At 43.3% G+C, this 15,140-nt stretch overlaps 1 protein-coding gene across 6 annotated transcripts in view; it reads left to right on the plus strand.

The window, feature by feature from the left end:
* The window catches only part of EVA1A (eva-1 homolog A, regulator of programmed cell death), a 216,336-nt gene that overhangs the window by 126,961 nt on the left and 74,235 nt on the right, over window positions 1-15,140 (plus strand). Inside the window, exons 1-3 of one of the 6 annotated variants that reach the window (XM_063330596.1) lie at window positions 11,167-11,246; window positions 12,112-12,161; window positions 13,441-13,546. The exons of 1 other annotated variant lie outside the window; for it this stretch is intronic. Coding sequence is in view for 1 of the 5 variants with exons in the window: in XM_063330594.1 (XP_063186664.1) it covers window positions 11,161-11,246; window positions 12,112-12,161 (136 nt within the window). In the remaining 4 variants the exon portion in view is untranslated. Of the gene's footprint in view, window positions 1-11,145; window positions 11,339-12,111; window positions 12,162-13,440; window positions 13,547-15,140 lie in introns of those variants that run through there. 4 more of the 6 variants (XM_063330595.1, XM_063330594.1, XM_063330599.1 and 1 more) reach the window with 4 other exon arrangements.

Raw genomic sequence — 15,140 nt, forward strand, 5'->3', positions numbered from 1 at the left:
GGACTAGATGACCTCCAAAGGTCCTTCAAACCACTGTCATTCTGTGATTCTGTGTACCTGTGAATCTGTGATCCAACCAGGAGGGCATATCCCCACTGGAAAGCTCCCTGTGCCTGGGATGTGCCCTCCTGGAAGAGTCACATTGCCTCATTGTAAACAGAAACGTGCCATCGGAGGGGATGAGGCACGCGTAACGTGATGGTAGATGGCACTGGGTGAGCCCTGCTTGAATCGGGATCACTCGGCAAGGTGTTCAGCATGCGTGTGTACAGACAGCACCGTTCTGGTGAGCGCTGTGCCAAATTATGTCAGTCCCTGAGGCAGGAGGGTTTGTACAGCTGGTAGGTGGTTGCAATAAGCCAGGAGCTGGAGTGACCCACAGCCTCTTTTTCTTCTTGGGGCCTTATTCAGAGGCAGCTGGAAGGTGGATGATGCCGTCCAGCTGTGTCTGCTGCTTGCGGTCTGGGATGGGGAAGGGGCCAGGCATGGTGAATTCCTGGTGAATTGAGTAGAAGGGGATGAGAGGGAGGACTGAGAGGGGCAAGTCAGCCTTGAGACATGATGGGTCTGCAGTGGATGGGGCTGCTTCCCCTTGACACCTGCAGGAAATCTGTACCTACTTCATCACTGTATTCTGGCCTGCATTAGTGGTTGGTCCTTTAGCCTAAAATATTGTACGCAAAGAACCTGTTTGTCCATCCCCAACCCTGGCCCAGTGCAACACAAGCTCGCAGTGTGCTGTGGGTCATTACAGGGTGATACGCGCCTTTGCAGAGCTGTCTGAGCTACAGTGATGGACCTTGTGCACCACCACTGTGCTTAATCCACAGCTGAAATGAGCTGAAATCAGCTCAGAGGCAGAGGGCATCAATTGCCTAATGATTTAAGGTTTTACTTTGGGGTAGGATGTGGAAAAGGATGCAGGTAAACAGCTGGTCATGAAGGGTAAGGCTTTGCTTGCAATGGAATTTGATTCAGATATTTTTCTATCCGTTGTAAGAAATACGGCTTGTCGGTGATAGGAGATACAGCCTGAAAGACAAGGATTAGAACTGCAGCCCGTGTCCGATGCTACGTGTTTGTGCTTGGCCTCATAAGGTGAGAATTAAAGTTTCCTGTGTGATTATGTGGAAACTGCGGTAAAACATATATAAAACCAAATTGTGGGTCATGCATTTCAGATGCTGGAAAGGGAGAAATGATAGATAGCCTGTGGCAGAACCCCATGTATGTACGTGTGACTGGAAAAGATCAGAAGGCGGCATAAGTGTCTGATTTAGAATACTTGTACTGCAGAGGCAGATTCGTAGCATATGTTGAGAGCTTATACGGAACAGACCATGCAGTATGTGATACCACACGCAGAGAGAGCTAGCACACTGGAAACTTCATTCTCCTGGGAAAAAGATCACGGAGCAACATTTATTTTTAAGAGGCACCCTCATGTTTTATTTATGTGCGCTTTCTGTCATGACATTTGATAGCATTGCATTTCATCACTTGGAGACACACTGCTGGGGAAGGGGGGCTCGGAGAGTACCTGTGCTCTGCTCAAACCCATTTCTGTGTGGTTGCATACCATACTAGTCCCGTTATTTGACCATTGTGTGTCCTGAGAGCAAACTGTGTGCAGTTAGGTTTAGCTTATGAAGTTTATCCTGGGAGAGATGCAGGAGGAGGAGGATGTCATAGATTAATAGACCCAAGGAGCAGTGATACGCTCACAAGTGGTAAGTCCCACCCTTCCTCCTGAGTTTAAAAATAATTTAGCGTGAAAACTGTACACTTTCAAACCCCTGTGTGTCCAAATCAGAGCAGCAGCCCCATAAATAAACCTGCTCCTCATCCTTGTTCCTTCCACATAGCACAAGGGAGCTGCCTGTGCCCTCCCTCTGCTCTACCTGACGGCCCTTTTTATGAGCAGACTGAGATACTCTGCATTCAACTGCTGGCTATGGATCAGCAGGAGCCTCGGATATTTGTCTACCCTCTTGCTGGAGTGGAGGTGACTGGCGGAGGTGCATCCCTACTAGCCAAGAATCTCTCATCTGTGGTAACACACAGACCCTTCTGTCAACATCTCCTTCATGCCGGATGGAATATCATTTGGGTGAGGCCAGGGGGAGCAACCTTTTCTCCTTTAATTCCCTTTTCCAGTGACTAGGGGCTGCTTCCAGGGTATTGAACAGGCAGCCAAGGCCTCCCTCTGCTGCTCTCCCTGCTGACATCGTCACTCAGCATCCTCCTGCAGCATAGCTAGGGGGGACGGGGAGTCCGCTGGCTACTTTCCAGCCACCAACAGCTGCATGTTTTCCTCCTGAGAAGTAGCTCTGGTCCTAGGGAGATGGTCTGATGCAATGAAATTTAGGGAAAGACCTGAGGCAAAGCTGCAGAACTGGGAGGAAGGGATCATTGCTGGGAGAGAGACAGTGGGAAAGACTACAGGAAGGGAAATGACAACAGCAAAGAGAGAACTGATTGACAGTCGGAGGAAGATGGGGCTGACAGAGAGGGAATGGAAGAGAAAACTCTGAGAGGAGTGGTTCGATCACTTTGTAGATAATACAGGATACTTGAGCCAGGATTTACATTTTTTTTTTTTTTTAATTCCAGCTCTGATCTGTGAGTTACTGCAGAAGAATTGTTTTATTGTTGTGTGCCTGACTTTCCCCATTTATGAAACAGGGATAATGACCATTAGCAACCCTATAGCAGGTGAGGGCTTCTTAAGATTCTTGCCTGGAAGTGTTGACACTTGAACATTATTGATAGACATGTGGAGACAGGCTGTCTCTGTGAATACTTCTGCAAAAATCTTCTTGAGTGTCTTTAAATTTGTCAGCTCCTAGAGCACATACACCAAACCAGAAGCACCTTCACAAGGTCTGACGCTGGTGCTCATGCCCTTAACTGTATGATTCTGATGCCCTTAACTGTTCTGCCTCCTCGTGACAGGTTTTGCAATGTCTGGTGATGTAGAGGCTGTCATGAGGGGAGGCAGCAGCAGAGCGCTGAGCACATTCTTAAGGACCAACCAGCCATAAGATTTGTCTGCAGCTCCAAAAGCGCAAGTGATGGAGGTCTCTGCCTAGACCACTGCTGGACACCTGGGCTGACCTGGATGACATTAGACAAGCCATTTATTCCCTCTCTGCTTCAGCTCTGTATTTAAAAAACAAATATGAGGATGCTTCCTGGGAGAGTGATGAAGGTGGGTAAGGTAAAGAGCAGGACGTGATGAGGTGTATGGAGAGTTCATGGAAGTGCACAGATAGAAGTTCATCAGAAAGGTGGATGTTTGTCATCTGCCATTCATCATGCCATCCTCTTTGCTGCACTCCACCCTCAGTCGGTGATCATTAACATCACTCAGAGACTTGAAGTGATTTTAACAAATTGCCTGAGGTGTGCTGTTCCTCATTTCAATAGGTCTTAGTCAAGACAACAGAAGCAAATAATTCAGTGTCACAATGCTGATAGCAAAAGAGTCACAGATGCTGATATCAAGAGACTTATCTAGTCCATTCTGATCTTTTTTGTCTTGCTTTTCTCATGTCATCAAACAATCACTGCTGGACTCCACAATTGGGTCTCTTTGACATCCCCTCTTAGGATCCACAGCCCAAGCCTGAAGCTCCCAAAGGGACTGGTCATTTTGCAGATCTTCATGTGCTCAGTTGTCTTTTCAGAACCCAAGTGAGTGATGAAGTTTTCAGATATAAGTGTTACAGATACAGTTGTGACCACTAGGCTCCTGCTTGTCTACCGTCATCTCTGTCCTTGTGCTTCACTTGCATATGTGTACAGTAAACACGTTGACTGGTGGGATATAGTAGAGAACTAGAGATGTTCAGTAGCTTGGTGTTCGGTTACTTGAAAGTTTCATATCTTCTGAACCAAGGCAGTGTTTGGCCTTTCTTTTCTCCCCACTTCTGCTGTCCCAGAACTGCCCTGGCCAGTTATTACATTTATGCCAGTCTGAGTCACAGGGCAGCTGGAACAAGCTGTTCTCTTCAACACTCTTTGGAGAAGTCTGTCTGTTTAAAAGGGTAGGGCCCCTTGTAGAGGACACTTAATTTTCTTCAATTTATGTCATTTTCCTGCTCAGATGTTTGGCTTTTTTTGGGCGTGTGTGTGTGTGTCTCAACTTCTGGAACTCTGTTGAAAGAGCTATTTCATTTCTGCTGATGGAAATTCACATTCATATTTAGGGGAATGACACAAATAAATGAAGAGATCTTTCTTCAAGACCCTGATCCCCCCTTTTAATCACAAAAAGTTGATGACTCAGACATTAAACTGGTCCAGAATCCTGTTCTCATTACCAGGGTGACTCCCATTATATGTGGCGGAAAAAAAAGTTCTGATCTCTGCAAAGAGTGGCTCTAGGCACTAACTTTTTCACGTGCCGAGATACCTTACCGCTGTTCCTGTGGGTTAGCTGACTTTCACCAAGTTGGGAAGCATCCATAAGCAGAGCTGTGAGTAGAAGTGACATATTTACCTCGCCTTGTCTCCTTTCATCCCGTTTTAGACCTCGAACTGTCTAACAGCATTAGGAAGCCCCACAGAATGAGAACTTGAAGTCAGTACTGCTGGATTTACCGAATTTCTGTGCTATCTCCTGACACTAACGTTAACTGAATACCTCGTGAATGGGGCAGAGTACGACCTCTGTGAGACGAGTTTCAGGGATACGGGAAACAGGAAAATCTTAGAAATAAAACTTGGGAAACCAGATCTGCACGCTATGTTTTTGTTGCAATTAGTCAAGGTGTTGGCTCACGTACAGTTATCTCTGAAAAACAGAAGAATCAAACAAGAACCAGAGGACAGAGGAAAATATGTTGTATTGATCTTTACGAATAAACAGCAGTCATTAAAAGAGTGAGTAACTATCCAATAACTTTGGCTTCCATCTCTAGCAAAACAGTCTAAATAAGGAAAGAAGAAGAATTTGCTGTGCCAAGCATTCACATGGAGCCATGTATGTGTTAGCTCGCCCTCAAGATAGTTGCCAAACCAGAATGTAAATGACGGAGAAAAAAAGGGGTGAATTTTGTCATAACAGAATAATGGAGAAAATACTAAACAAAGTAAATCTGTAAGCAGTTAAAGCAAACCTCATCCCCAGTCAAGAAGAGTTTATTGAGTTTTCTGTGTGACTCAGAGCACACGTTAGTTATTAACTCAATTCCTTTAGTGGCATGTAGGAAGTATGCAGACCCTCTACATAAGTTAACTTTACCATTGAAAAGGAACATGAATGACACACGCATAGATTTTAAGAAGCAAATCCAGACGTAACTTAGTCACTTAGTTTGATACAACTGCAGACCAAGTAGATGAAAAGAATGTGGTCATTTAATCTGTGTAAATAAGATGTCTGTTCATGTACTGAGGCAATTATTGTATTGTTTCATGAAAACTGAGCTGAAAAATTAATTTAGATTGACTGGAGATGAAGATTATAAAACTGACTGAAAACAGGCTGGAGGGACCAGAAACACACAGTGATGAATAAATGCCAACACTTGGTGGGAGATACCTCAGGGGAGCAGTAGGGAACAATGTTAAACTGTTTTTGCTTAAGATCCTTATTAATGATTTGGAAGGAGGGCTGGCTGTGATGTAAACAGTGCTGGGATGGTGCTCATCTTGGGAGAGATCGTGCTTTCCAAAGCACTAATACTACTAACAAGTTTTGATCTGACAAATTTTGGATAAATGAGAATCACAGAAATTTGTGACAAAAAGTTCAGTCTGAGGGCCCTACCTAGAGCCCTAATGATTGCACCTGTCTGTAGATGCTTCACTTTGAAATCTGGATCCATGAGGTCCACCCTTTAGAAAAAAACCCCGTAAGTTCTATTAGTTTCCATTATGGTTCAGCCTCTCCCATTTATTTTTGTAATGTTTCTCCAACTTTGTCCACGCTGGAGTCTCCATACCTCCTGGCTGACCCATAAACACGCTGTTTCACTGCACTTGTAGTTGAACATGTATTGTGATTCTAGCGAATGTCTTGATACTATTAAACTTTTCAGACAGAGGGCTGGTGGAGCAATAAGGAATTGTAGGGTCTCTGTTTCTTTACTAAATTTAGTGTTTCTCGGCCTCTTTCCAGAGCCATGGGATTTACTCAGTGAAAGCTGAGTAAAAGGGGGCTTACAGGAAGGATGGGGGGGGACTCTTTATCAGGGAGTGGAACGATAGGACAAGGGGTAATGGTTTCAAACTGAAGGAGGGTAGATTTAGATTGGATATTAGGAAGAAATCCTTTACTGTGAGGGTGGTGAGGCACTGGAACAGGTTGCCCAGGGAAGTTGTGGCTGCCCTGTCCCTGGAGGTGTTCAAGGCCAGGCTGGATGGGGCTTTGAGCAGCCTGGTCTAGTGGGAGGTGTCCCTGCCCATGGCATGGGATTTGGAACTAGATGATCTTTAAGGTTCCTTCCAACCCTAACAATTGTATGATTCTATGAAAGCTGCACTTCAAGGCTGTCCTTTGGGGACTATCATCATTGCTGTGAGAATGGAGATTCAGTCCCCATGGTCATCTCTCGCCTCTCGACTTTGATCGTGGGTGTTCAGCAGCCCTGCTGAGGGGAGAAGGGCAATGGTGCTGGCTGGGAAAAGGGATGGGGCAATGTAGCTTGCTGTGCTGCACACATCTGGGCAAAGGAGCTGGACAGATAACCCCATCCCATACCTGGAAAAAGGGGCAAGGAGAGAGTTACAGTAAATGAAGAGAAATTCTACTATCGTTTCACGGTGTGTTTGCTGGCATTGCCCATCACTAGTTGTAAGGCCCAGCAGAAATGATTCATCCATTGCACTGGGCGCATCTCCTGCGAGGCTTGGGAAGAAATACGGTGGGATTGTCTGTGCTGGATTCAGTTTGCAGGCCACCAGTTCGACAAGGCTGGTTTCTATTCTGTGTTGTGAACTCCCTGGGGCAGGGAATGTCTTAATGGGTTTCACTTACACAATGGGGTTGCTTCTTTGTGGTCTTAAGGAAACATGCATAGTGTTTAGACACTGAATAGCAGGACTGAGATTAGGAGGCAAATTAAAGCATGAGTGACAAAAGGGACAAGCCACAGCCAAAAAACAGGTGAGGATGGAGAGAGAGAGAGTGTGTGTTAACCACTGGAGCACCTTTATTTCAGTCCTTGCAAGTTTCTCAGTTTTCTCAATGGAGTCTTCTGGTTGTGGTAGAGATACCATAAAATATGGCAGTCTGAGGGTCACAAATGCCAAATTTCCTTCTCCGGTGCTTGGCTGAAGGAAACATTCATCACATATTCCTGTGCTTAAATGAACATTGGTTTGGGACTTGAGTAGGAGGAATGACTAAGAACTAAGAATTAATTGCTTGATTCATTCTCTGATCATTCTTTACAAGTATTAGAAAAGGTGTTATTATCTATCACTGCTGAAAGATCGTTATTTTAATTGTCCTTTGATGGGAACAGAAAACGAGGGAATCAGTTACTCAGGGCGGTCCATTAGTAGTGTGTTAAAGAAAAAAGCAGAATCCCACAAAGTTTTTCCTAAAGATGACATTTATTAGCTTGTAAAATAGCGTCCCACAGAAGCATGTGAAGCCCTGTCACTTAATTGATAGGTTTCTGAGACCAAGAGGCCATAAGACCTCCCTCAATTCATTGCTGTTTGACCTGGAGTGAAACTTAGAAAAGGTTGATTTAAAGATTCCCAGTGACTGTAAGTATCCCGCAACCCTTGCAAAATTGCCAAAGAAACTGTATTTATTTCTGTTCTGAGTATCTAGATATAACTCCTAGCTATTGGCCATTGCTAGATCTTTTATTCTTAAGGCTGAAGAAACCTCATTAGCTAATTCTTATTCTCTCTTTATAAAATTATAATCTATGGTTAAGAAACCTGCTAGCCTTTTGTTTGTAAAATTAAAGAGTTAAATCGTCTCAGGTCTTTCTCCAGAATGAAGTTTCATAATTCCTCATTCATTCTTGTGGCTTTTCCCTGAATTCTTTCCCATTTCTTAATATCTGCAGCCTCTGAAATAGGCTCTGAATATCACCAGCAGTTGCACCAATACCAAGTTTATGTACTTTCTTTGCTTCTTCTAGTTGATATTACGTCTCTAGTACACGCATTACTCTGCTGAAGATATCAGACTGATAATCCACATTAAACCAATACGATTCTATCACTTGCTAGGCTTTTTCCAGTTTGATTCTGGCCTCCTTTCTCATGTCTGAGAAGCAAGATCTCCACTGTTTAATCTTACATTCAGGACTTTGCATATGTCTGTACTGAAATTCATACTGTTGGCTTGTGTGCGTTTTACTGTATTGCTCTCTGGATTGCTTTGCTTTATTGTCCTCTTTATTCCATACCACTTCCCAAAATTTCACAAACTTACTAAGCAATAATTTATTTTTTTTCTTCCGTGTCAGCAATAAAAATATTAAATAGCAACTAGTAAGCCAGGATCTATAGGGGACCAAAAGTTCACTTGCTTAGTGAACATTTGCCATGTACTATTTCATTTGGAAAGGTATCAGTTAGCTGGTCCCCAATTCACCTACACTGTACTATGTTGATTTTAAACCAGTGAAGTTTATTACTCAATAATTCAAGTCTGGTGCTTTTCAGAAGCCCATTACATCAACCCTATTACTTTTATTAACCTCATTTGTCGGCTCATCAAAATGTGAGACTGGATTAATTTCACAAGATTCCTTTTCCATTACACATTGTTGATGGACATTAATTATTTACTTGTTGAGTCCCATCACATCTGTTGTGTGTTTTTGCCTGGGATTGATGTGCAGCAGACAAGCCCATGGTGATAGGCCTATTTATCCCTTTTTACTGTATGTGTTGTATGGGGAGCATCAACTTACTTACCACCTTCTAAAGTCTTCCAGAAGTTACAGAAAAGCATTGTGTTGCAGTGAGCTGGGGGCAGACGTACAAGCAGCTCCTGGATTTCACTAAGGGCTTTTAATTTTTAATATGATTCTAAATGTGTCTGTTGGTTTTTATTGTTGTATCATACTCCCTTCTGAGTAGCAGTTTGCATACAGGATCTCTTGGGTACGTGCTTCTTCAGAAAATGGATAGGAGGAATCTTTGGGAACATCACCTGACCTGGCCTGAACGGAACTATTTTATTTTCTGTTCTACTCCTGCACCCATCAGACGAGCATTTGAACATCTTCCAGTAGTGCATTAAGCAAAATGATTATACATCTTTCAACTATTGTTTTCACAACCTCCCCTCTGGGGAGGAGTGTTTGAAGTGCAGAATATTATTTTGATAGGATTTTAAGGCAGTTTGATTTTTGTGAACTGTGTATCCTCTTATGTATTTTATTTCACATAGGAGATGCTGAAGAATTGTACTTTTAGTGAAAGAGGATGATATCTGAAGTAGTCTGCACTTCCTAAAGGAATTTATTCCACCATTTTGATGTGACCCTTTTTTTCTCTTTACTTCGAGCTAGAGGATCATAGTTGCTTACCATTGTTTTCTTCTGGACCTTTAGTAGGTCTTGGAGATGTCCTGGGTCCAGACAACAAAGATGAGGATCGTGGCACAGAAGTCATTTCAGAGCTCTTCAGGAAGCTGGACCAGATGGTGGAGGAGAGGTTTGATGTGCAGTGAAGTTCTCAGCTGGCTGAGTTTCTTGTATCACCATATCTCCATGATCATATCTGTCCCATAGTTATATTCATCTAGCCAGCCCAACCTGAAAGGCATTACTCAAGAACAGCAGTATATGGGAGTTTAGCATCGATGGTCATTGTCAGCTGTCCTACCATGTGTTGGAAAGAAAATTTCCTTCTCTGAGGCACTGGCGATTCTGGGTTGAAATGTTACCATGGCACAAGTCAGGAAAAAGGGATATTTGATTGAGGAATCGTAGCTCAGGGTCCAGAACATTTTGGCAAGACTGAGTTGTGGGTGTACAGATGGGCCAGTGGTTAATGGCTAAAAACCAGAGCAAGAGATACATGGTATTTCTCACAGAGCACGACCACGCTTCTTTGCAATGACCAGTTTTGATGTACGCTGTAGTTGGTGAGAAGCGTTTGCCATCTGATAAGTTGGGGCAGGGAGGTCAGACAGGTTTTATTTGTCCTGTTTTTTTCTGACAGCTTGCTTATATGGTAAGCCTCTTGCTCAAATTCATCACCTTCCTAAGGATAGAAATGCAACTCTGAGATATTGAATAGAATTAACCCTTGACAAGACGTGACTAGAAGCGTCTACAGAAGCATCTACTAGAAGCATCTACAGAAGCATCTACTAGAAGCATCTAACTACAACCCTTAAGAGCAGCAGTTCCCAGTTTCCTTTTTGTGAAGCCCTTTTTTGGTGCCATGGTACAGTTTTCCTGTGCACCTGCAGGACCATGAGCATTTCCAGTTCTGGGCTTGGGATGCAGCCCAGTTTGGGAACCCCTGCTCCTGCCCTGTGGGTTCCCAACAGAGCAAACGCTCTGCCTGCTGAGCCCCTTGACTCACAAAGTCTGCACTTTCATGGGCCTCTCTTTTTCTCTCTGCTCTGTAATCTCTGTTAGAAATGGGAAAGCATCCGCAGTGCTATGAAAGTGGGATGAAGGCTTTCATCGCTCCTCTGTGTATTATTACCTTCCTAATTTTTAAGAGCAGGATCTTTGATCTCACGTTTTCTCCCCTAGAGAATGGGACGTGCTCATGGATAAGTAGCTACTGAATGGATTTAGATTTGGGAACAGATCTTTGGCCTCAAGAACATGGAGGTTTCCACAGAAGGTCTCCCAGTGAGTTATGTGCCTTCATTTAAATTCATTGAAAATTTATGTCACTTTAACCAGCTTAGTGCAGCAAAGATGGGGTTGATGTCAGTGGGCCAAACTAGCTGCTATTAATAAATGGTGTCTGCAACCACCGTGGTGTTTTACTGTTTTTTAAAAAATGCCTGCTTTTGGCTGTGCTGTGGAAAAATAATGCCTACTGGAGTGTTTCTGCCTCTGACTATCTTCTGACTGTGACCTGACATGAACTCATTTATGTAATGCTTCCTAGCAGCAGTGCTGCTGCTGGAGACCTGGCTGTTCTTGTGACCAGAGGTAGCTCCACCTCCAATTTTAAAGGCCTTTCTAGCTATTCAGTTCAACAAATGCCATGCGAGGAAGGAGGGGATTTCTTCATCGTCGTCACAACACTGGCGCTGGAGGCCAGCAGTGTTTTATCCACGCCGATTCTAGCAGGTGAGCTTGCTGAGAAGGGCTGTGTCTGTTCGTCTCGTAGCGTGTTGCCAGACTCCTCCTTTTCTCGTGTTGCAATTCCTTCCCTCCCGCAGGTAAGGGATACCGGCTGAGTATTGCAGTGAGGTGACTCCCGGTTGATAAGCGTAATTTTTTGCTGTTGTGTCAAACGCAGAACAACCATGTGGTTTGGGAAGATTTCAATGTCTCAGCTCAGGGGTAGATTTTCAAACAGTTGACTTCACAGGAACATTGCTACGGCAGTGCGAGGCTCTGCAGCTGACACTTCATGGCTTTGCTATCAGCAACTTTTAAGGAGTCAGTCTCAATGTAACATAATAAACAATAATATTTAGTTTCAGGTCAGGAATTCTCTTCATCGTTTATGATATTTGTGGTGGTCATGATTTCTTTACTGTAGCCCAGATCTAATGTATGCAAGGGTAGACACTTCCAGATGTGCTTCCAAGCCTGAATCCAGAGCTAGAAATCTATACCATACTTCATTCAAGAGCAATGGAAAGCAGGCCTGGATACCCCTTTATTTCTTTGAGCTGCCTCCATATATCAAGAGCAGAGGCTTTGTAGCGTGAAGGTGTAATTTAAGATTATTCCTGTGCTGCTTCCTGTTTAAAATGCTGATTGCATTTTAAGAATTAAGTGCTCTCGAGGTGGAATTGGTGTGTCTCAGCTGAAGACTATCTTAAGATAGTCTGCTAGTGATCAGTTGTCTATAGCCAGACATCTGGCAAGAATCATATGGCAAGAATCAGACCTGTAAGTCTTACATATCCCTCCGAGCTGGGTTAGACTGGTCCACTGGAGTGTGTTCCTCGGACAGTAATTCTGACTCATTTCCATGCCACAGATTTGTCCATCCGTTCACAGCAGACCTCAGATTGCAACACTGGACACCAGGTATTCTGCTTTCTTTTTCTCAGACGCTAGAGCTTATTTATAGGCCTTTTTTTTTCTTCGTTTTCTCTTCCTTTCCCCTTGTCTTTTGTTCTTAATTTTCCCTCTTCTCCGCTCTTTTAGTTTCTATATAGGTAAAATTACACATCTCATCTTAAAATTTATGTTAACATGTATTTGTCTCCTGTTCTTGCTCATGATGGCTTAGAAAGCCTGGAGGAAGATTCTGTAATTTGATGTCCATTCATGTGTGTTTTCAGTACTTCCCTTTAAACAAACAGAAACTTTGGCAAGAACAGAAATAACAGAAATGCTGTCCCCACTATTCCATGGAGTACAAAGCAGTCATTACAGGGATAAATTGCCCTTATTTTCTATGGGAATATCTCATCACTTCAAAGGTTGTCCTTTTGCCTAGCTGATCTATCTCCCTGTTAGTCGCTGCAACCTCAGATTGGAAGTGTTTGGGTAGGTGGTGCCAGAGACACCTCAGCTGTAGCCTCAGCAAGGGAAGCTCTGAGGACTGCGGTGGAACTCAACTATAACCCCCAATTTATATTACTGCAGAATACAGTACGGTATCGGGGTGTTTGGGCTGGCTCCACACCGAGTAAGACAATACCCACAGTGCGTGCAAGCTGATGTGCTCTGTCGGCAGGGTTTATCAGTTCAAGAAGCCATGTCCCTTGCGTAGCTTCACTGCATCTGGACCAAGCCGATGCATTTGCCGACCAAGCGCTGCCCTGCAGCGTGAGGTAGCGTTGCCAGCTTGGTAGGGCATCAGCTGGGAGATCTCTCCGTGTTGTGGCAAAGCTGATTAAAACCTACATGGGAAGCACCCAGCTTTGTATTTCGGTTGAAAGCGTCCTCAAAGGCATCCAGTGCACTTCTGTCCTTTCTCTCCTAGGTGTCTGGTACGCCTCTGGCTTTCATTGCTGAAGGCAAATTTTGCCTTACTGGCAAGCTTCCTTGTTTTAATAATCTTCCGTTTTGAATAAGCGTGGCTTTGGTTTGCTTCAGATGACCAGGGCTGTTTTCTGCAGCATAAAAACCACTAGCAGAAGGCAGAGAATGGAACTGATTCGTCAGGGGTAGCATCTCAAATGCATTTATTTACTTCTGAAGTGCTCTGGGAAATGCTTTCCTTGAAAACCACCAACTGTGATACACGTAGATTGATAGCTGGGTGGTTTTGCTGAATATAGAAACCAACAGCTCAGAAACCAACCAACTGGAGGTTAGAGACGTTGCTGACACCTCTGTGGCATGGGGTCATTCACAGGATCATCTGACAAACCTTGGAAGGTCAAAATCATCAGTGTTTTGCCTGGATTCTCCTTTTCCGCTGCTGGAGCCTACTTCCTCCAAAAGAGGTTAAAAGAAGAAAGGTACTTTTAAGTTCCTCTTTGTAAGTGAAATCATAATTGATGGAAAAATAAAGCAATTGCTGTAATGTAAACCTCCTGGAGTAACTGGAGAAGGTGCTACGGAGGCTTCCCAGCAGTTATACATTGAGAAACATTCTTAATCTCCTAGATAATATAGAAAAGGAATGACATTTATTAGCTACAAGTCCTCACAAGCTGAGGATGCAGTTTATAAAACTGTATTTGGCTCCCCCTCCTTTCCCTCCTTTATTGTAATCCTTCACCGTGGATCATTTTACGTCTAAACTCACCTTCATCTGTTATCATACTTCAGTGATTTATCGACATCACAAACTTCTGATTAATAAGGCTAGAAGAACATCCATCAGAAGAACTGAGGATGTGTGATCATTTCCTCTCAGGCTGTCATTAGCTGTGGCTTTCCTTTTGGGAGTTTTATCTTTGTCTTTCTATTTCCAGACTAAAGCATATGGTGTTTAAAAATAATTTCCTACAATTAATCTTTTGTTTCTCTGGGCTTTTAAAAACTTTGGTCAAGATGGAATATGATCGCTACATTGTCAGCTGAAATAAGTAGAAAACAACCCAAACTGTCCATGCACACTCTTGATGAACGAGCAGACAAGTCAGAATTAATTGACGGCTTGATTCAGCTTCCCTCATTCAAGATGGAGAACACAAAGCTCTACGGACAATCCCACGATCATATAAAATGTTTGTGGGATAGGTGGGAATTACACTCATGGTGTCTTTTCTAAAAGATTTTCCTTTTTCTTTACGTTGCTTGGGTTTTAAATGACATGGGTTGTGGTGAAACGCACCTCTGGTATTTTCAGATTGCCATGCCAAGTAAAATGGGAAAGGTTTTGTTTTAGAGTTTCCATAGTGCGTTCTCCTTCTAATGAGACACTCCTAGGTTAAAAATACCTTTCAAAAGTGAATTCCCACGTCTTTTCTACATTAGCGACAGATTGGAGAAGAAAATGTGGAGTACGCCTGAAAGTGATAAGTTGAGGTTAGAGGTCTAGCCAAAGTCAAGTGCTGGGGAGTTTCAGCTGTAGAGAGCTGATGCTTTGAATTATAATCGAGTGATTAATGTTTCTAACATAAGTGGGTTTGGGAGTTACAAGGACTTGCAGCAACAGCTTGGGTAAGTATGGTGAAACTTGCATTTAGAGATATTTTATTTATAGCACATTCATTAGGTCGGACAGAATGGACAACATGTGCTTATGTGGTTAATGATAAATCCATCTGAGGACTAAACTAGTCTGCTGAGTTATGAGAAAGCCATTTGTAGGTCAGATTTTTCTGGAGAGGGATGGACTTGAGAGAAACAATTCTTATTTGTTTGTTTGGGGGGGGGTGGGGGGTGGGGAGCAGGGAGGAGGGAGAGGCTGAAACCGGCTTTTCTCCTGCTGTAAAATACGTAGGATGTAAATGTTACAGATCTTCATTCATTTTTAAAGGTCATTTGCCTGTGAAGTCTGTGTACCTGGCTTCGTCAATATCAAAAATAATATGGGAAGCAGCAGGCATGCCTGGAAAGGTATAGGAATATTTTTTATAAAATAGCAGGTAATCGAATATGAAA

Source organism: Chroicocephalus ridibundus, chromosome 3 (genome assembly GCF_963924245.1).
Source record: "Chroicocephalus ridibundus chromosome 3, bChrRid1.1, whole genome shotgun sequence".
Taxonomy (NCBI): Eukaryota; Metazoa; Chordata; class Aves; order Charadriiformes; family Laridae; genus Chroicocephalus; species Chroicocephalus ridibundus.